Below are 22,215 nucleotides of genomic sequence, written 5' to 3'. Positions count from 1 at the left end.
AAGGTTGACAGTGGGAGAAGAGTTTCAAACCATAAGATTCCTTATCAGGGCATTTCTAATAAATATCTGATCATATGTACTAAGAAATTTTATTTTGGCTTTGGTTAAGATGACTAACCTTGTGTCTTATTTTAAGGGAAAATAATCTTAAAAATGCTACTTGGTGAATTTTAAATATTTGACATATTCAACTTTTCACTGTAAAAATAGAACAGATACTAATTTTGATTAAATAAAAAATTGGCATGTGGTAATTCAATTTTATATTTAAAATAATTTTCAACTTTTTATTATGAAAAATTTTAAACATATAGGGTAATATAACGAATCCTCATGTATCACTGACTTCAGCAGTTAGAACCTATGGCCAATTTTCTTTCACATACCATTGCCCATTTCCATACCTGCTCCCTGTATGCCAGGCATCACATCAATTTTAAAGTTAAACATAACAATATGAAATAAAATGAAATCATAAGCTATTGCACTTCCACATATGATTGTCAAGTTCATTAGTTTTTTTCTTACATAAAGATACATTATCATTTTCATCGTGAAATATATAAACATTATACTTCATTGATTGTATGTGCTAAGAAATTTGCCCTTTGTATTTCATATATGCCATTTTGGGAATACAAGGAAAAGTTAAATTCTGGGAAATAAGTGTGTTCCCTGTGTTCAGTTGCAGACAGTTATTTTGTTCTGTTGGTATTAGCATTATTGCCTTCTTTTGCAATGAATTGCTACTTTAAAAAACAAAACAAAGCTAATTTAAAATGTTTCTAAGTTCAACTATCAATTGAGAGTACTATAATTTTTCAATTATAACCCATTTGACATAGTCTCTAATAAAGTTACATTTCATGTACTTTTTGTATGATCCGTATATATCACAATGCCAAGTATTTTGGTTCTAATTGATGAGTAAAGAACTAATTAACTGCTCTTTATTTATTGATGGTGCAGACATACTGAAAGGCTTCTTTATGGTTAAAATGTCCTTTTCCACATTTGCTTACTTTTATGAAAACCGATTCATTCAAAGTACTTAACATTTGGATTTGTGCCATGATCTCTCTCTTCTTTGACGTTTTCTAATTCTCACCTGTGTTCCCTAACAGATCTTTTATCTAGTGTCTGGGTAGCATAATGTGACTGGGATAAAATGTCAGTTATTCCCCAATGTTTTATTACTCTTCTTTGTAATTGAATCACAGTTTTTATTATGTCTTAGGTATGTTTATTTAGTTAATCACTCATACACTTATTTCTGGAAGATAATTTCACCTAACCCTACCATATGATTTATTTTGGCTACAGATGTTATATAAAGCTATGACAAATATGTTAAGTCTATGTCTATATAGTTTATATTTTTTAAGTTTGAATATAATGTTTATTGTAATTGCTCAATACTGGATTCTTTAGCTGATCTATTACAGATAGGGCTGTTTTTGCCTTAATTATATTTCTAGAGAGGCTGTTCAGAGTTTAAGAAATCTGTTGTTAAGTAAGCTTGGCAATCTTGCTTCTGTGGTTGTTCTCCTTTTATTCTTAGCGTTTTATTTTGTAAGATTGTTGCCAAGAAATTATTTCTTTTCCTTTTTTCGTTTAGCTTTGGACCATGAAAGATATGTTAGTTAAAGTCAAGCTGCTACTGGCAATTTTTGTGTGTGAATAAATTTTTATGCACTTATTGTGAGATTTTACTTCTATGTTATAAATGTACTGCTAGTAAAAAAAATTGTTTTAGCTCTTTCATAAGCAAGATTATTTTTATGTGCTAAGAAATTCCTTCTTTCACACTTTTCTGTTTTTATACAGGTCCTCATGCTGATACCGCCAGCGGATGCCAGAATTTGCAGTGTGGTTTTCGAGCCTGCTGCCGCTCTGGCGAATGACCCTTGACTTCTGACCTTTGTCTACTTCATTTAGCTGAGCAGGCTTCCTTTCATGCACTTTACTTACAGCACATTTCTTGTGTTAACCATCTCCTTTTGAGAATGACTTGTTTTGGCCCCATTTCTTACAGCCTCAGAAATCTTAATTTACCAGTGAATTGTACAGTGTTGTTTCTCTTGCAAATCATATTTTTACTTTAGAAAGGGATTAGGTCTTTTCATAAGGGTGAGAACAGTTTTATCAGATTTCTTTTAAATTGAATGCTTTAAAGGAATGTCACTAATGCCATGCCATTTAAAGTATTTTTTAGATTATTTTGAGTTTTAAAGTCAATGGGGATTATTGGTTCTCTTTATATCTAAACACTGTACCAAGCTTTGCAAATTTTTTCAAACATACATTTCTGAAGTTTTATTTTCAAAGACTATACATTTTGGAAACCAGTCTCTTTTCCATAATGTTTCCTTTATTTGAACAGTTCTCAGAGGGCCAATTCAGACATACCTGCATTTAAGATTCTTTAAGATTATACAATAAATTGGCTTCTTGGTGTTAGCTCAGTGAGCTAGCAAAGCACCAGTGTATTTGTATTTGCTTTCTTCAAAGACCCCTGGTTCCTACCACTGTCCCTAAATTGTCAAATTTGGGAGGGATTTTTAAAAATTCCACAATCATTTGAAGAAATGTATAAATAAAATGTGCTTTGAGGACTTTACCAAGTAATTTCTTTTGTGTTTTGCTTTTATTATAACTCTCAATGCAGGTTTACTTTAGTTTAAAATAGGACTAAATATTTGGTCTTTTGAGCTCCCATGAAATCATGACCTTGACAAATAGTTTTAGACAGATACCTAATTTTGTTGAGCTGAATTGTCTTTTTGAAAATCTGTAGTAGTCAAAATTTGAATTTCTAAGCTTATCTTTATTTATGTGTGAAAAGATAATGAGAGTGAAGACCTACCATTCAGAAAGGCACATATTGAGTCAATTTTATGTAATGCTATATATAATTTTATGTTGTGAATAGTCGCAGCATGCCATCTATTTTTAGAAATATGTGCAAGGCTGTGGAAGAGGAAGTAATCTTGCAAGCTTGTTATTTGCGGTCCCAGGTATTTCTTTGTTTGTTTTATTGCAGGATAGGAGGAGAGGGAGAGAGAGAGAACCTACAGGAGAACCTACAGGTAGACAGATTTCAGTTCAGGCCTTTATTTTAGATAGAGTTGTCTAAAGAAGAGGGAAGAATCATTTGGCTGGGAATATGAATGAGGAGAATTCACTCATGCTTGTAAATTTCACTAACGTTTGAATTCGACACTCCAAGGGAAAGGTCAGCTCTAAAGGGAAGACATGCAATGACTGTGAAATTTCACCTTCCTCTAAGGGTCCGTTTTGATTCCATTGCTGTTAACATTCGCAGAATAAAAGATGCAACCCCACAAGGTTCTTGCATGTTGGATAGGGCAGCTGTGTAAGTGGACAGTCTTACCTTTTGAGTTTGTAGCTCTTATGCTTAAGTAGTCATGTCTTTTGTGGCATTGCTACACCTAGCCTCCTCCTTTAAAAGTCTGGCCTGAGCACAAAGTGAAAAACAATTTCTTGATTCTCTTAGAGAACTTTCAAGGTAATCTGAGCTTAGTGAGCCGTTACAGGGTCAGAAGTTTTATTTTGTAAGGTTGACTGTTTTGTAGTTGTATTTTTATTTCCCTAAGTGTTTAATAAATTTTATTTGAAAAGTTGACATCAAGGGACTGTTAAGAAAACAAACTACAAGAATTCTTCTGGAGTGATTCCTGTCCAACCCTATACTTCATTTCATCTGTATTTACATGAACTACATAGTAAAATTACTCATCTTTAACCATGGTCCTGAGTCATTAAAGGAGGACTAAAGTTTATTCCCCATGTAATCAGAGACATTTCAATAATACTTATGGACAAAATGATTAAATGATGTTTTAGGACTTGGCTTAAATGTTATCCTTTTGAATTAATTAATTTGAGCAGCTAATTTCCCCAGAGGTTCCAGGTAATTGAGGTGCCTCCCTTTTGCTTTGTCCTGTGCTGCTTGATGTTAGAAACTATTACACAGGACTTGGCAATCTTGACCCAAACTGACTTCAGTATGTCAGCACATTGGCCTGTGGAAACTCACTGTTTTTATACTATCTCCCGATTTCTACTTTCCCCCATTTGCATGGGGAAATAGCATAATCTGCATTCAATTTTTATACATTTTCACTGTTTCATTATTGAGGGGATAATTAATATTTAATGGAACACTATATATACTTGGTTTAAATTTATCTTGGGTTTTGTGATTGGTTTCATGAATTATTGAAACTGTTCATTCTTAGAATAAAAGGCAACAGTTATGTAAAATGCCTTGTGGTGCGTGGTAAACATCAGGTGCTCAGTGCTGGGCAGTGTTCTAAGTACTTTACGTATACTGACTTGTTTAATCATTACAACAGTGCAATGAAGTAGGTAATGTGATCATCCCAGTGCTATATATGGGTTAAGTTAAGTAATAGAGAGGTTAAGTAACTTGTCCATGTGTTACTCAGCTAGTAAGTGGGAGATCTAGATTTCTCTAGAGTTCATACTCTTAACCACTATGCTATCCTGCCTCTATATGGTTACATTGGTAATGACTGTTATGGATCAGTCCTTGAACTCTCCCTTGAAGAGTTCTTAGTAGAGGTATCAGAGGCATGTAAACACATAATTGTAATATAATTTGATAGAGGAAGGCATAAGGGAATAAAGCAAAAGGTGAAAGTTTTTCCTTAATTTAGTTCCTGTCTTCATGTTTTGTATTATTTTTTTAAGTGAAATCATATTCCAGCTACATCAGTGGTTCTCAACTGAAGGTAATTAATCCTATCGAGGACGTTAGACAATGTCTGGAAACATTTTTGGTTGTCACAACTTGGCAGAGGGGAAGGATGCAACTGGCATCTAGTGAGTAGAGGCCAGGGATGCTGCTAAACCTCCTACAATGCATGCATAGCACAGCCCCACAACAAATAATTACTTGCCCCAAAATATCAGTAGTGCTGCTGTTGAGAAACCCTGTTTTACGTATTTCTATTTTGTATACATCTTTCTATGTCAGCACATACATTTAGTCCTTTTTATTGGCTTAGTATAATATTATCTGAATGTGTCTGTCTTAGTTTGGGCTGCTGTAATGGAAAACCATAGACTGTGTGGCTTAAACAACAAACATTTATTTTTCACACTTCTGGAGGCTGGAAAGTCCAGGGTTGAGGTGCTGGCAGATCTGGTTTCTGGTGAGAGCTCTCTTTCTGCTTTGCAGGCAGCCATCTTCTCATTGTGTCCACACATGGCCTAGAGAGAGGAAGCTAGCTTTCTCCTGTCTCTTATAAGGGCACTAATCCCCTCATGAGGACTCCACTCTCAAGACCTAATTACCTGCCAAAGGCCTCATCTACATACCATTACATAGGAGATTAGGGTTTCAAGATAGGAATTTTGGTGGGGGACACATTCAGGCAATAACAATGTCTTAATTTTTAAACTACTTCCCTTTTGGGGTTGGCCCAGTGGTATAGCAGTTAAGTTTGCGTGCTCTGCTTCAGCAGCGCCTGGTTCCCCAGTTTGGATCCCGGGCGCAGACCTGTACGCTGCTTATCAAAGCCATGCTGTGGCAGTGTCCCATATAAAGTAGAGGAAGATGGGCACGGATCTTAGCCCAGGGCCAGTCTTCCTCAGCAAAAAAGAGGAGGATTGGCATCGGATGTTCGCTCAGCTAATCTTCCTCAAAAAAAATAATAAATAAACCCTTCCCTTTTGATGAATATTTAAATATATTCCTTTTTTTCTAAAATACTTTTGTTATTTCAATGGGTGGCGGTGTGTGTGTATATGTGCGGCATGTGTGTACATGTGCATGCTTGTTCAGTATTTCTGTAGGATAAGGTCTTATGAGGGTATTCAACGTTGAAAAGAAAAATTTTATATCACAGAGTTGTTCCTCCTTCCCCCAGGAAAGTTCTGTTGTTTGCTGAGTCTTAAAAGTAGGATTGCTATTCTGCTAGACAAGCAAAGAAGAAAGGCATTCCAAGTAGAAGGTGAGTAAGTACAAAAGCATAGAGGTGTGAAGCTCATCGTGTAAAGGGGGTGCTGTGGGTAGTCGTAACTGAATTTAGGGTCCAAGTGGCAGAGACAAGGCAGACTACTAAATAAAAATACTTTGCACAGTTTGAAAATGATAATTTTATTTGCAAATAATATTTTCTTATGTGACCAATATCACTTACAAATATTCTTATATCCTAATTATAGTTTTTACATGATATAAAAAGTATACAATGGAAAAATTACCTGTTACGTATAAGGGAGGCAACATAGATCCAAACAGACAAAACGTTTTTGGGATATGGGTGGATATATACAGCTAAAGCAAATTCGACATTAGGAACATCAATATTATGTACTCCAGTGCTATACACAGCTTCAATTAAAGGCTTCAGTTCAGAATAGGGCATGTGAAGGGGAAATCCAGAGAACTGAAGGGAAAAAAAACACGATTTATAGTCATTAGTGAAGCTTGACAATTTCACTATTTTTTTTGCTCTATGTAAATGTATGTAATTCTTAATATTCTTAAGCCTGCCTTCTGGATCTTGGAGTCATTTAGTTCTTTTTTTCTATTAAGCTATGTTTTAGCAATACAGAAAATGGAGAAGGGCCAAATCTCCTTTTTTGTTTTAGTTGCTAGCATATTGACGTGGTGTATAAGACACCTGCTAGTCACCCAGCCAGTCTCCGATGTTCCCTTCCCTCTTCCTGATAGCCCCTAGTTTGCACAGTAACCTGTGTAATTCCAGGGACCTAGATTAAGCTAATCAATGCATTCTAGCCCCCTGGCCACAGTGACTGATCTACAGAGATGGGCATGTGATCAAAGTGAGTCTCAGGAAACTTGCTAGGAATAATGGCACACAGATGCTCTCTCCTGCTTTGGACAGTATATGTGCGCATGTGAGTCTTGAGTGGAACTGTTCTAGCCATTTTCCAGCCTGAGGATGATGCCATCACATCCATTGGATGCCATTGGGGGAGGGCAGAGTGGGAAGACTTGGAGAAAAGTGGTATAGCCCTGATAGTTGCTCACCTCTAACTTTTACTTAAGCCAATAAATTCTTTTTATTCCTCAGGCCCGTTTGAACTAAGTATTCTGTTACTTGAATTGAAAACATCCCAGCTGAAAACCTGGCCTTAGAAATTAAGGGATAAATTTTAGTCAGTGAATCTTCACACTGTTTAGCCAACAAGGCTCACTGTCTTAGTTTGAGACTGCTTTCTAGGTTTTGTTATTCAGCTGTAGGATGTCAATACACAGCACTACCCACAGGCAGTAGAGAGGATAAGTTGTCTATTAATGAGAATTTTTCTTAGCAATGAAAAGCAGTTAGTATAAAATCATATCCCTTAAAAAAATCTGACCGAGAGTGGTTGGTTTCACCTTTATGCACAGTTGAGTTTAACGTGATTTAGCCAGATGTTTTCATTTTATTGAATACTTGCAATGTATTTCATGTTATTTTTTCCATAGGATCCTCTTATAAAAAATATTTTCATTTTCTAGAGGCATTTTGCTATTTAATGATGGGTTAATTACTGAAATTTGAACTTTTAATCACATTTTTAGTCTGTGGTGCTTCATCTGTGTACTTTGGGGAGCAATGTAGGTATTTTGATTCCAAAAACCCAGTACTGAGCAATTTCCATTTTGAAACGAGGAAATTCACAGGCTCAGTTTAGAGCCATTTGTGCTTACCCTGTAGTCTCCTAGCTGTTTCAGCAGTTCTGCCCTGTGGTCGTCTTCTACATCTTCTCCTTGACTTCTTTCTAACAGAGGCAGGAAGTGACGTAGTGTGGAGGTGCAGTACCTATTCCATCGAGTCAGATGGCGTGGCCTCCAGTCCATGATTTTTTCTTTTAGTATTTTTTCAATCCTGTTCATAAAAAATAAACTTCATTTTTTGCTGATTTGACTTTTCCCGTATAAACAAAAATACAGTTTGTATATAGTGGGGATTCAGGTGGTTACATAACCACATATTTGTCAGTGGAGTTGACATTCACTAGGCATAGTTAGTACCCAATATGGGCTAATCTCTGAGGATTCAAAAAGGATTCAAAAATTAACACAAGTGATCCTTGCCCTTAAGGATTGTATATGGTTGGGATGGGCAATAGTAAATAGAAAGCATATGATATCCTAAGGGCCGTAACATGTTTGAAATGTAACTCAAAAGAGGGAGCACTGAATAGCTGAGGGATAGCCAAATTCAATACATTTAACAAAAGATTTTTTTATTATCATGAAACGTTTTATCACTTTGTTCGTTGGTAACATATATACAGGCAGATAAGTTAGACCCAGGCGTAAGGGATGGGATTTATGTTGAAAGCTTCAGATATTTGTAGGGCTATTAATACTGAGTATTGATTCTTTCCCCTGTGACTTCTGTTCATGAGGATTATTTTTCTAAATTGCCTTAAAACTTCCTTAAAATATCCATCATTGTTGCAACTTAACTTTTGATATCCTGCTTTATAGTTAATATGATAGAGATTGGATCCACAGGATGTGAAGCTTAAACAGAATAAAGGAAAATAGCTACCATCTATTGAGCCTTTATTTACCAGGTTCTGTGCTAAGTGCATTTTATACATTTTTATTTAATCCTAACAATAATCCTATGAGGTAGGGAATATTGTGATTTTATTTATGAGGGGACAGTTTGAGGTAGGATAAGTGACTTGACAATGGCAGGGGAGTTGGGATTTGACTTGAAACCTTGCCAGTTGTAAAGCTGCTTGTGCATCCCTAATGAAACACGCAGATTTAGGGACCCAGCCAGCTTCCCATTGCTCAGTAGCTGTAGGATCCGCTTCTCTTTTGGCATGTAACACGTATCTTTGTTTTTGGTTTCAAGATGGTCTGAGTGACAAAGTATGGATGAGTTCCCTTGCACTTCATCAGTACTGGAGAAATAAATAACATGAGTCTAATCAATAGTACCCTGAAACTATTAGAAGAAAGAAAAAAGAGTTTTTGGGGAATTAGTTGTTCTAGGTGGGGATCTCAAATAAGGCTTTATTTGAAATTGAAATAGTGAGTAAATTGATGTTTTCTAGTAATAATAGTTTAAAAAAGGTCACTTTTCTTCTGGTGTAATTTGACATGATGCTCTTCACACAGCTTGATACAGTAAAGGGCATGCAGTCTTTGAAATCAGAAAGATCTGGCTGGGCTCAGAAAACCCCTCGAACATTTTACAAGTATGTGGATCTCTCTGAGCCTCAGTTTCCACATTTGTGAAACCGGAAGAATAAGTTCTACTTTACAGGGTTATAAGGATTATAGGGACTCAAAGAGGCTCTTACCAGCCTTCTCCATGTATTCTGTTTATAAACTAGCTGAAGTTCAGTAAGCAACTAATTGGACAAAAGAGGCATGTTTAAGCTGAGGATTATGATGTGTCTGAACAAGATCCATAACAGAATCCATAACAGATGTAGAGCTCTAATCCAAGGTAGAGTTTTTGGAGAACTATCTGTCATTGCTGGAGTTCCCTTCTGTTAGAACCACACCATGCTGATGCTAAAGCCTCCTTCTGAGCCATGGAATTTAGAGATCACATCTCATCTGTACTTGGTATCTATAAACATGAATTAAAGTTTAACCGCCCAAATTATTTCACATTGATCCAGGCTGAGAGTCGTTTAGTTTGGTGTTACACTCCTAGTGACAGATGACACGTGGATTTATGGGTGTCGTGTGACCTGTCTTGTAGCTCAGCTGCAGCCGTTTTGTCTGTGCGCTGGTAAACTAGCTCTTCTGGCTATAAAAGAGAAAATAGTTCAGAAATCCTAGAAATCATACTTAATTTGAATAGCTATACATCCTTTTAAAAATCCTTCTTTTAAAAATTGTGAAATCTTAGTCATTCAGTTATAGAGGATAATATCTCAGATGCCAATGTACCCATGACCCACCTTAAGTAAAATATCACAAATAAATTATAGTGCTGTGTATTTCTTTTTCAATTTCATTTCCCTTCTCTCTCATCACAGAAGTAAACATGACCTGAATTTGTTTTTTAGCACTTTTTCATTCAACATATATTGAATACCTACTGTGTGCCAGGCACTTTTACAGGTGATGGGGATATAGCCATGACTACAAATCCCCGTCCTCATGGTGTTTTACGTTACAGTCAGTGGAGATAGGCAAATTAGTAAAATGTGTTTATGATTTTATTACAGATATATGTATCCCTAAACTATATTATATTGTTTTGTGTGTTTTCTGAACTTTATGTAATAGTTTTATACTGTGAATATACAACTTTTTCTCTTTTAACATTATATTTAGAGATAATAGCAAACATATTTTTAGAGTGTTTACTAAGATTCATTAATGTTGATTCATTCATGTAACTACTATAAAATATTCTATTATAGCCATAATTTATCCCTTCTGTTGTTCCAATTCTTAGGCTATTGGAAATAGTGTACCTATGAAAAATCTTGTGTATGTCACTTTGTACACATGGGAGAATTTTTATAGGGTGTTTTTTTTTTCTTTTTTTGTCAGGAAGATTGGCCCTGAGCTCAGATCTGTTGCCAATCCTCCTCTTTTTGCTGAGGAAGATTGGCCCTGAGCTAACATCTCAGCTCATCTTCCTCTATTTTGTATGTGGGATGCCGCCACAGCATTGCTTCATGAGTGGTCTGTAGGTCCGTGCCCGGGATCTGAACCTGCACACCCTGGGCTGCCGAAGTGTAGTGCACAAACTTAACCACTACACCACTGGGCCGGCCCCTAGGGTGGTGTTTTGTAAACCTTTTTTCAGAAAAGTTTGGATCACGGTAAAAAATACATTTAAATTACACACTCAGTATACACATATGTATCTAGCTAATCAAATTTAAAGTTTTAATAAACAATTCTCATGCTTACTACTTACAATCTGCTACTGGCCAGGACCCTCTAAATTAATTTCATGAGCCCCTAGTGGATCATGCCTTGCAGTCTGATTCTGTGTTTTAATAGCAGTAATGAAATTAATTTAGTGAATTGAGATCAGCGTTTAAAAAATTAAATGCCTTATATTTTGTGGTACTTTTTATGTCATGGGACTCCTTATATCAAAAATTTTCTTTCATGTATGTGTATACTGGTTCATGATACAATGGTAATTTCTTATTGTGAGTTGGGCTCAACTAAGTTTGAAAAACAAATATTATTCTAGACTAAATATCTAGGGGTAGAATGAAGGGTCAAAAAATATCTGGCTACCCAGTATAATGATTTCAAATTCCTCACTTTCTTTGTCTACATTTAATTGTTAGTAAAAGAATTATTTTACCTGAACGCTGGAAAGGCCAGGATACGGAAGGCTTCTTGAAAAGAATGATTTCCAGAGCTTGGGCTTGGTGACATCAAAATTTATCCTTAGCGGGGAATCATATCGTTGAATGTTAAACCAAATCTAAAAAGACAAGACTACATTAGCGTATATGTTAGCAGATATATACGTGTGTGTGTGCGCGCGCATGTATGTAGAGAGAGAGGAAGCAGAGACAGCAGGAGGACACGAAGGATGCACATTTTTTTGTCATATTTCGATTTGTAAAACCAGTATGCATTTTATAATCAGTGGCATCATATAGTTGTCATTGGCCATTTTTTCACACTTTTTATATCTGAAGTTGAGGTGCGCTTTACTATTGATTGTAAGTTGATGAAATAAGATAATTCCCGATGACAAGAAAATCAAAGTTTTTTAGGAGCAAACAGGCAAGGCTACTCCTTTCTCAGGCTAGCCTTTCCTAACTCTGCTCTTCCCAGCCTCCTAATTGCGTTAGGTGTCCACCTCTTTGCTTCTACAGCATTCTGTAATCTCTGAGATAGCACCTGTCTTGTTGAGGCAGTGTAGCATATTGGTTCTGGGAGCAGACCACTTGCATTTGAATTCTGGCTCCAACATTTACTAACCGTGTGACCTTGGACGATTTATTTAACTTCTGTGTGCCTCAGTTTCCTCCTCTATAAAGTGGATAATAATAGTACCCACCTCATAAGGTTGTTGAGCAGATTAAATTAGTTAATTCATTTATACCTCTTAGAACAATGCCTGATACGTAGTAAGTGCTCAATAATTGTTCGTTATTTTATTACTATTGTTAGTATTTATCATTGTTTATAGTTGCCTGTCTGTTCATGTCTCCTCACTAGATTATTAGATTGTTGCCTTGAGGACATTCGCCATGTGCCTTATTCACCATTGTATCTTTAGCATCTAGCATAGGTCCTGGCATATGCTAGGCATATTGAATGACTGTGTGAATGAGTGGTAAATTTGTCCATTCAACATATTTATCAAGTACCTGCTATGTTCAGGCTCAGTTCTAATCACTGGGGATAAAGTAGTGAATGAAACAGAGTTCCTACCCTCATGCAGTAGCTAGTGAGAGGATAGCACAAACAAGTAAACATGGGATATCAGATAATGTTACGTGATGTAGTAGATTGTGTCATTGGCCCCAATTCTTCACCCCTTCCTATACCCACATCCTTTGCTATGTTACTTTGCAATTCCTCCCATTAAAAGTCAGATGTGTATTTCTCTGTCCCTTGACTTTTGGCCGGAAGAATGGGACCGATGTGTCAGTGTGTGACTTCTGAGTCTAAGCTTAAGAGGCTCCGTATGTTCCTGCCTGCTGTCTTGTGCCTCTGCCATTGTCATTGCCCCAAGTGCCAGAATAAACACACATGAAACAGAGCTGTCCCAGCCCATATCAGCAGAGCCTTCCCAGCTGACCTACAGATCCATGAGAATAAATGTTTGAAGACATTTAGTTTGGGGATGGATTTTTACTATCTTTATTGTGGCAATAGCTAGCCATACAAGGGCTATGGAGAAAACTGAGGGAAGAGATGAGTTTCAGGGTGGGCAGGGAAGTTCTCACTGAAAAGATGACATTTGATCAGAAATGCAAGAAGTGAGGGAGAAATCTATGAAGATATCCGGTAAGGGGAGGGGGTCATCTATGCAGAGGAAACAGCAAATGCAAAGTGTGCTTGATGTGTTTGAGAAACAGCAAGGAAGACAGTGGCTTTAGAGGAGTGAGCAAGTTAATGCAAGTAAGAGATAAGATCTGTGGAGGATGAGGGGGCAGGGTGCTGTCATATAAAAGGCCTTGTGGACCATTTCAAAGATGTAGGCTTTGACTCGAGAGTGAGCTAGGAAGCCACTGGAGTATTTTAAGCTGAGGAGTGACATAATTCGTGTTCCATTTTAACAGGAATATTCTTTGCTGTTTTTTGAGACTAGACAGAAGAGAGTAGGGGCAAGTAGTGAAGTCTTCAGTTAGGAGGCTATTTTGAATAATCCAGGTGAGAGCAACAGTAGTATGGACCAAAATGGTAGCAGCAGAAGTGTTGAGCTGTGGTTGGATTCTGGATATACTGTGAAGTTGGAGCCAATAGGATTTGCTGATGGACTGGATGTCAGAGAAAGAAAGAGGAATCAAAGATGACTCCAAGGATTTTGGCCTAAGTAACTATATTGAGGGAGTTGCCATTTATTGAGATTTGAAAGACTGCAAAAGGAAATCAGGATTTCGAGTTGGGCATGTTAAGTTTGAGATGTCTGTCTGACATCTGTATGAAGACGTTGAGTAGATGGTTGGATATTTGAGTCTGAAGTTCTGGGAGCTAGGTGAGCTAGAGACATAAATTTCGAGATCATCAGCGTACATATATTCTTAGAGATGAAGTATAAATAGAAAAGGGGTTTGATGAACTTGAAATTTGAAGATCTCTGATTTTTCAAATTTAGAGAAATAAGGAAAAAGCAGCAAAGGATACAGAGAAGTGGCAGCCAGTGAGGTAGGAGACATCGATATTTAGAATCCAAATCAAGAAATTGTTTTAGGAAGGCAAGGTCTTTACAATTTGACTGTGGGGTAGGGAATGTGCAGAAAAGTAGTGTGAAATAGCACTGGAAAAAAAGTTGTAGTAAGATTACATAGGGCTTTGAAATCTAAGGTGGGAAGTTTATCCTTAAATCTGTATGCAGTGAGGTGCCCCAGTACCTTTTGAGCCATAATGAATGATGAAAGCTGAACACTGAGATCCTTAATCTGGCATCAGCGTACCAAAAATGAACTGAATTGGTGACAGATTATTTAGTTGACTATAGTAATGTAGGGTGAAACAACAATGACATGACCTGGGAAACACGTAGAATCTGTATGATGTGGTATCTATAAATAGGATTGAAGGAGGAGGAAGTAAGGGAGAGGGAAAATCAAGGACAATTCTGGGGTTTGAATCTGGGTAATTGACATCCATAGAAATGTGAAGCCAAGAGGAGGAGCTGGTTTTGGAGACAAAGGGGAAATAATTTGAATTTTGGACGTGCCAAGTTTGAGATTTTGATAAAGCACCTGGGTGTCTAGCCAATGTTTAAAATTCAGGACCCAAAGAAATGTTCTGGGGCTAGTGACAGAACTGTGACTTCTCTGCCAGGATAAACTAGATAGAGCTACAATTAATAATAATAGGTGTGGTCCTGGAAGAAATTGAAATATAGAATCTTCAGGAACATCTACTTTTAATGGGTGGGAAGAAGAGCGAGTAAAAGAAACTCAAGAAACTATTGCAGAGAAATGAAAACCAGTCTTATCAGTAAACCAAGGCAGGGAAGGTGTTTTTTCATGAAGGAAGGACTAGTTGTGTCATGTGTCATAAAAAGGGAGAGGAGAGTGAGGAATGAGAGTAAACCACTGGGTTTACTTATCCATTAGCAAGACATTGGTGCTTCTCCCAGTTTAATTTCTGTAGGATGGTCAGGGAAGAGGAGCTAGATTATAGTGGGTTATAGTCTGAGTTTACTGGGAGTGGAAGCAGGGGATATAATTAGTATTTGAAGAGTTTTGAAAGGAAGGGAGAGAGGCAATGATAGTTTAGGGTGTGGGTGGGTTGGGAGAAGCATATCTTAGAATTGTTGGACTTCTGAGCATATCAGTAGGTAGAGAAGGAAAGAGAAAAAATATAGGGGCAAGTTGGAACAATTAGTGGAGCCAAGTCTTGGAGTAGGAGTGGAAACACAACATGAGTGGAAAGGGGAGAGACTTATTTCTTGGCACAGGAGTGAAAGAGGAGAAAGGCTGACCATCCAGAGGTAGTGTGGTAGAGCAGAGGGCAGTTGAGGATTCTGAGTAGCAGGCCATCAAAGCCAGGGGGAGGTCTGCTACTGAGAGCAGTTGAGGCTTAGAGCAGGTTTAGAACAGCTGCCATGCAGGATGCCCAATGTCATCAGCCACTGTTGCCCATCTTGTTAGAAGAGGAGGAAAGGAGGTCTTGTTTCCTCACAAAACTTGGGCTTTATGGGAATTAGTCAACCGTAGAGTAATTGTTTTGAGAACTAATAATAATTTTGACAGAGAATGGAGTTCTTTAAAGACTTTTTCAATGCCTGTTGACTCTGCTTGATTCTAATAACCTTAAAATGGTTCTTTAAATATAGATGGAGCTTAGCAGATCATTTATGATTATGATAATGCTTTTAATTAAAAATAATAATTAACATAATGAACATGAGAATGGTGCTCGACAGTGCTCTTTTCATGCTTGTAATTAATAATAGTTGCCATTTGCTGAATACCTGTGAAAGACAGGTACTTTGCTGGGTGCTTGGCATATATTATCTCTAATTTTAGCAATAACCCTAAAAAGTAGACCAGTGGTCTTCAAAGTGGGGTGCACACCCCAGAGATATGAGAAGAGAATATTAGGTCCTCTAATTTTTTTATTTTTAAGGTTTTCCCTGTGTGTAATGTAAATAATATATTGATGCACAATATATATAATTTGTAAATAAAAATACATATATTGGGGATGCCTGCTCAAATGATTTTTCTGACAGATGCATAAAAGAGACCACTAAGGTAGATGATGATTGTAAACACAATCACGGCAGCCAATAAAGAGCTGTTCCTGTGTTTTAGCTGCTTTATCTCATTTACTTCTCATTGATTATCTTATTTACTTCTCATAACTGCTCTGTAGAATGATTACTACTATTACCTCCATTTTACCAATGAAGAAACTGAGGCTGTGAGAGATTCAGATACCTCCCAAGCTCACACAACTGGTAAATGATGAAGTTGAAGTTTAAACGCAGGCAGACTGACCCCATAACTCATCTTTTTAACCAATGCTTTATACAGTATTCTTCATAAACGGCCCCCAAAACTGGGTGCAACCAGAATCACCTGATGATTCCTGGGAATCTGAAAACGAAGGAGGGAAGGAAAGAAAGGAGGGAGGGAAGAAACTCAATCTTCTCATTTAGTTCTCAAAATACTATGTGAGTTAGGCACTGTAAACTCTTATTTTGGAAGAGAAAACTGAGGCCAGAGCTAGGACACAAACTCAGGTCCTCTGAATCTAAGTCCTGTATTCTTTCTTTAACCTCATTCTGCTTCTCTGCAGGTCAGGTGACTAATTCAACCAAAAGTTTTATTTAGGACAGTACTGCCACTGTGCTTGACACTACATTTCTTTAATTGTATATAAATTTTTTTGGATACAGAAAATACTATTTAAATCACTAGGTCAATTTAAAAATCAACAGTCAACCAACCATATTTAAGAGGAGATGGTAATACTTACATTATCAGGGCCTATTAAACAGCCCACACTTTTTAAGGGACAGAATGTATCAAATTGTCCATAAAAATGTCCACTGCAGGGATTCCATATTAAATAGTGACTTTGCTCCCGAGTTAGCACATAGGCAGTGGGACCCTGAAGGAAAATAGGCATTAAAACATTTCCCAACTAATTATACAATTAAGATCAAGTGAAGTTTGCACAGATAATTCATTATTTTAATTGGACTCTAATTTCTAAAATCCATGGCTAATAGTGAAAATTAGTTTGAAGTTCTAGGTTGCATGGCATTTAAGATATAAAATCAAATGTTTATTCTTGCAAAATTCTCACATCTGCTACTAGTGCAGTGTAGTGACCAAATAGGGATAGTAGTCATGTTACTCAACCAATATATCTTAAGATTGGCTGAAGAACTATTATTAATGGAAATAAGTAGTCACTGCATTTTCTTTTTAGAGTCAGTAAGATTACCTTTTAAGTATTTAGAAGGCTGATTATGGCTGAATACTACTTCCATTTCTAATACAGTAACTAACATTTGATATACATTTATAACTATGTAAATGCATAGAAGATGATTTGAAAGGATACATATCAAACTGCTAACAGTGAATACACCTGAGGAGGGGGTGGGATTGGGGGTTGGAGCCTGAAGAGGGACTTTTTACTTGGAATACTTGTATATTATTGGATTCTTTTTTTACAATGAGCATTTCTTCATTTATTGCTCATGTATGATTTCATTTGAAGGCCACAATAACCTTCTGGGAAAAGCAGGGCAAAAATTATCATCTTAGTTTCCTTATAAACCTCAGAGTTGTGAAGTGACTTGCTTTGAGTCACACAGCTCATGAGGAGTGAGCAGAGCCTTGAACCCAGGCCTTGTGAATTCCTAGCCCAGTGTTTTTTCCTTGCACTGGGCTATCTAGAATACAGTGATGGAGAAGGAATTAGGATTCAGATATGATACTACCTGCCCAGCAGCAGCTGTGCTAATTCCCAAGTATTCCTAGAGGCTCGTGGTCTCTTTTTGAAACACTCGTTGGATAAACTGCTTTAATCTAAATGAATTTTCTAGATTTGTGCCCCAGATTACCCAACTCACCCAAAATTTATTTGCAGGATATTTGTGGTGGGCTGGGGAAACAAATTCTAATTGTCACTAAGTCTCCAATCTAATAAAAATAACAATGGTAATATCAAAATATAGCTGCTAACATTCTTTCTTTGCTGCTGTGGTTATCTGCCTTGTTCCCCTGTGCCTGCTGGGTTAGTAGCAAATGCCTGTAGAAGCAGCAGGCGTGAGAGGAGATCCCTAATCTGTCACACTTCTTTGGATCCCCTTCACTCCTTAGCATGAATAACACTGGATCACTAAGGGAATCAGAGTTCTTAGTAACGTGGATGGGAGGGCCTCATCCTGAAAGGACACAACTAGGTGGGGGCTCTGGGCATTGAAGCATTGTGAGGGTCTCAGTATCACAGAAAACCATTTCAGGTCTTATCACTGGTTCTCTCTGCCTATTATGGAATCTCTGGGCCACTTTCCCAGCTACTCAAAGGACTGTCATGAAAACATGTCCTGTCCATGATCTGGAACATAACACAACCATGTTAGACAACTACACTGCTCTGTTAGAGCTGGCCCACGTGGTCTTACCTCAGGAATAGCATTGCCCATCACGAGCCAGGCCTTTTTACCCAGAGAGAGAAAATAATTACATAGTAATACTGCGTGCTCCTCTTCGTCTCCTGCCAGGAGATCAAGAAATTGCTGACAAAAAGAAAAAAAATTATGTTGCATTGATTGACTCCTCATTCTGGATTGGCTGTACGGGATTTTAAAACGTCATTGTTAAAATTAGTGCCTTAAACTATAAGATGTATTTTAAAAATATTTTTCCAAATTTTGGTACTGTGTTGATAATTCATTAAAAAAAACTGAAAATAATGTTTTCTCTGACGACATGTATTTCTAGAATCAATTGACACTATGATTGGGTTGGGAGAGACAGATTTCAAAGTTTTACTTTTCATTATGAATTTATATTTGATATCTCACTATGTGCTAAACACTTTAAAAAAAACCACTGTAGTTTTTAGAGCAGTTTTAGGTTCACAGTGAAGTTGGGAAGAAGGTACAGAGATTTCCCACATTACTCCCTGCCCCCACACGTGTACAGCCTCCCGCTTTACCAATATCTGGTACATTTGTTACAATTGATAAACCTACATTGACACATCATAATCACCTAAAGTCCATAGTTTATATTAGGCTTCACTCTTGGTGTTGTACATTCTATGGTTTTTGACACATATATAATGACATGTATCCATCATTATAGTATCATATAGAGTATTTTTACTGCCCTAAAAATCCTCTGGGCTCTGCCTATTCACATCCCTCCCCAGCAACACTGTTTTAAGCACATGGTATGCATTAACTCATTTAATCCTAGAACAAACCTTTGAGGGAGGTACTCTTATCTCCCCATTTTACAGAGCAGGAGGTGGAGGCACAGAGAGGTGACATAATACCTAGGAAGTGGTAAAGCCACTCTGGCTCTGGAGCACATGAACTCTTCTCTTCTTTGTATATCTTCTTATAGATGTCTCCATCTATAAGTTGTGGAAATTTTATCTCTAAAATTGTCAACATAATTATGTTGCCAAAATATATTGGGAAACAAAAAATTTAGTGTTCTTCGATTTTGAGCTATCCTTCTAAGGGAGTTGTACCACACAGTACAACATGAGATCCAGAAGCAGAATGAATACCAGTGATAATATATGTTTTTTTCATACTACCAAAGATCCATTTGGAAGTTTATGTAGCACACATAGAGGGTAAATTCCGTGAGGGCAGAGACACTCACTTAGAGTGTCTGATGTGTGGTAGGTGACCAAGAAATGGCATACTGAATTCATAATGACATGGCATGCCTTCAGTTCACAAATTAAGAAACACACAATTTCCAAATGTAATATAGAATATAATTTTTATTTTTTTATCAATAAAACTAGGATATTGTTAATACTAGGAGGATAAATCAGCATTAAGACATCTGAAGTTTCTTTTTTTTAAATTCTTTATGCAAATATACTTTTTTAACTTCTGAATTTTGGGCAGATTGAACCAAAAAGAAAACATACTTCAGAATTTAGCTCCTCCTGCTAAACAGAGGGCCAAGTAGATTTTTATAATGACAAATGAATGTTGCAGTTTAAAATTATGCAAGCCATTTAGCTAATATTCAATGAAGTCAGCTCCAGCTAGTAAGTCTGTGAGAGAACCACTTACATCAGATGTGCTCCACAGGTCACAGAGGCCAGCAAATGAAACAGTGTCAGGCAAGAAAGGAATCAATGACACGTATCGAGCCACCAGTTCCTGTTTAAACAAAATTAGCTTAAAAAAACAATTTCTAATGACATAGAAAGCTGAATCTTCTACCTCATTTCTTGCAAGAAAGTTTCATATATCACAAACATTTATGTGGAGAAAATGAAACTGATGCTCACCAAGTGCTTACTAAATGTATTATTATTATCTCATTTAATTCTCTCCAAACATCCTACGGGGAAGGTCATTGTTATCCATCTTTTACAGATGAAGAAACTGGCTCCTGAGGCTCTTTGAAATGTCCTCATCATTTTTTTTTCTTTTTTTTTTGCACTTCCTTACTTTCTGGTATAACGAGACTTACCAGGATCGTCCTGTATTTTCTCTAGCCCTGTCCTGAAAGCAGCCGTTTCTCCAAGAAGCCCTGGTTCCTTTTAGAAGGCAACGGTATTTAGAAACCAAGATCAGGGCACCATTGTAGTTATAACTCCTGTGTTTCTGTAATTTCTAAGGTGGTTGAACATCTTTTTGTATACCTATTGGCCTTTCATGTTTTCACTTCTGTGAATTTCTATTTAAGTATTTTGCACATTTTCTTATTGACTTATAGGTGTTTTTTATATGTTCTAGTTACTATTCCTTTGTCTATTACATATGTTGTAAACATCCTCTCCTGATTTGTAGCTTGTCTTTCCATTTCCTTTCTGGTGTCTTGATAAACCCAAGTTCTCAGTTTTACTGTGGTGAAATTTATCGTCCTTTTTCTGTATAATTTATACTTTTTTCTATCTTGTTTAAGAAATACTTCCTATCTCAGGTCAAAAAGATAAAAACACCTTTCATATTTAAGTCTTCGGTCTATTTACAATTGAATGGTATGAAGTTGGAATCTATTTTTATTTTTTCCATATGAAAAATCAATGGTCCCAGTACCGTTTATGTAATAGTTGATCTTTCCTTTGCTAATCTCCAGTGGCAGCTTTCTCATATATCAAGTTTGAGTGGGTCATATTTGAGTGGATATATTCTAGGCTTTTTATTCTTCCACTTTTCTCTCTGTTATTCTTGTGTCAACACCATTTTGCCTTAGTTACTAGGGTCTCATAATTAGTCTGGATGTCTGGTATGACACATCTTCCCACTGAGTTCTTCAGGATTGTTCTGCCTATCTTTGGCCCTTTGCACTGCCATATAAATATAAGATTAGCTTGTCAAGTTCCGCTTTAAAAAATCTGATTTGGGAGTCTTTGTCTTTTAACTGGAAAATTTAATCCCTTTGCTTTGATTATGATTATTGGTAAATATTTAGACTATTTCTGCTACCTTATTCTGTGCTTTTTATTTTTCACACTTTTTCTGTTTTTTTTCCCTCCCCACTCTTTTCACCTCATTTCATTGTTTTTTCTTCTGGTAGTTTGGAAGTTATGCGCACTTTTAAAAATTCTTTTAAGTAGTTAATCTAGAAATTTCAACATGAATATTTAATTTAAACTCTAAAGTTAATAAATATCTTTGCCCTCATCTTGGAAAATACAAGGGCATTAAAATACTCTCATCAATCCTATCTTGACATATATGCTTTTTTTTTTTCAGGAATTTTTTCCTATCCTGATCTTTCCCCCACATGGCCATTATAATTGCTATGAAGACAATGCTTGTTTAGATTTACTCACACGTTTCCCGTTTTCTATACCTACTGTTATGTGTTGCATCTAGCATTTTCTTTCTGAGAGTATTCCTTCTCTTTGAAGTGTATTTTTTAGAAATTCCTTAAGTGAGAATTTTTTGGTTGTAAATTCTCCCAATGTTTGTGTGAAAGAAAGTTTAACTGGATAGAAATTACTAGTTTCACAGCTATTTTCTTTCTGCCTTTTGAAGATATTATCCCTTTTCTAGCCTTCATTTATGTAGCTGAAGAGACTATTGTCTAATCATTGTTCTTCTGCAGATAATCTGTGTTTTCCCTCTCACTGCTTTTAAGATCATCTTTGTCTTTATAGTTCCCTATGATATGCCTAGATTTTAATTTCTTTTTATTTACCTTGCTTAGGACTCATTGGGCTTCCTGAATCAGAGACTGTTGTCTTTCATCAAATCTTGACAATTCTCAGCTCTCTTTCTTTGAATATTGCTTTTCTCTGTTTATACAGTTTGGTCCTCCTTCCTCCATCCTCCATGTCTCTTAACCAATTCCTTTAAATCTTATGTTTTTTTCTATCTCTGCGCTATGTTATAT

At 36.6% G+C, this 22,215-nt stretch overlaps 2 protein-coding genes across 6 annotated transcripts in view; one reads left to right on the top strand and one right to left on the bottom strand.

The window, feature by feature from the left end:
- The window catches only part of FBXL5 (F-box and leucine rich repeat protein 5), a 44,495-nt gene extending 41,875 nt beyond the window's left edge, over positions 1 to 2,620 (top strand). For both annotated transcript variants that reach the window (XM_058546766.1, XM_058546765.1), the window contains one exon: positions 1,828 to 2,620. In XM_058546766.1, the coding sequence (XP_058402749.1) occupies positions 1,828 to 1,904 (77 nt within the window). In that variant the 3' untranslated portion in view covers positions 1,905 to 2,620. The remainder of the gene's footprint in view (positions 1 to 1,827) is intronic.
- Positions 2,621 to 6,112: 3,492 nt separating this feature from the next.
- CC2D2A (coiled-coil and C2 domain containing 2A) overlaps positions 6,113 to 22,215 on the bottom strand; it is a 118,733-nt gene continuing 102,630 nt past the window's right edge. For 3 of the 4 annotated variants that reach the window (XM_058546760.1, XM_058546763.1, XM_058546764.1), the window contains 7 exons: positions 19,938 to 20,027; positions 18,297 to 18,410; positions 16,634 to 16,768; positions 11,319 to 11,441; positions 9,730 to 9,788; positions 7,715 to 7,892; positions 6,113 to 6,440 (listed from right to left, as the gene is read on the bottom strand). In XM_058546760.1, coding sequence (XP_058402743.1) covers positions 6,252 to 6,440; positions 7,715 to 7,892; positions 9,730 to 9,788; positions 11,319 to 11,441; positions 16,634 to 16,768; positions 18,297 to 18,410; positions 19,938 to 20,027 — 888 coding nt within the window. In that variant the 3' untranslated portion in view covers positions 6,113 to 6,251. The remainder of the gene's footprint in view (positions 6,441 to 7,714; positions 7,893 to 9,729; positions 9,789 to 11,318; positions 11,442 to 16,633; positions 16,769 to 18,296; positions 18,411 to 19,937; positions 20,028 to 22,215) is intronic. The other variant, XM_058546762.1, reaches the window with a different exon arrangement.

Source organism: Diceros bicornis, chromosome 8 (genome assembly GCF_020826845.1).
Source record: "Diceros bicornis minor isolate mBicDic1 chromosome 8, mDicBic1.mat.cur, whole genome shotgun sequence".
NCBI classification, from domain to species: domain Eukaryota; kingdom Metazoa; phylum Chordata; class Mammalia; order Perissodactyla; family Rhinocerotidae; genus Diceros; species Diceros bicornis.
The sequence above is the reverse complement of the archived record's forward strand: the minus strand, read 5'-3'. Positions and strand labels throughout refer to the sequence as shown.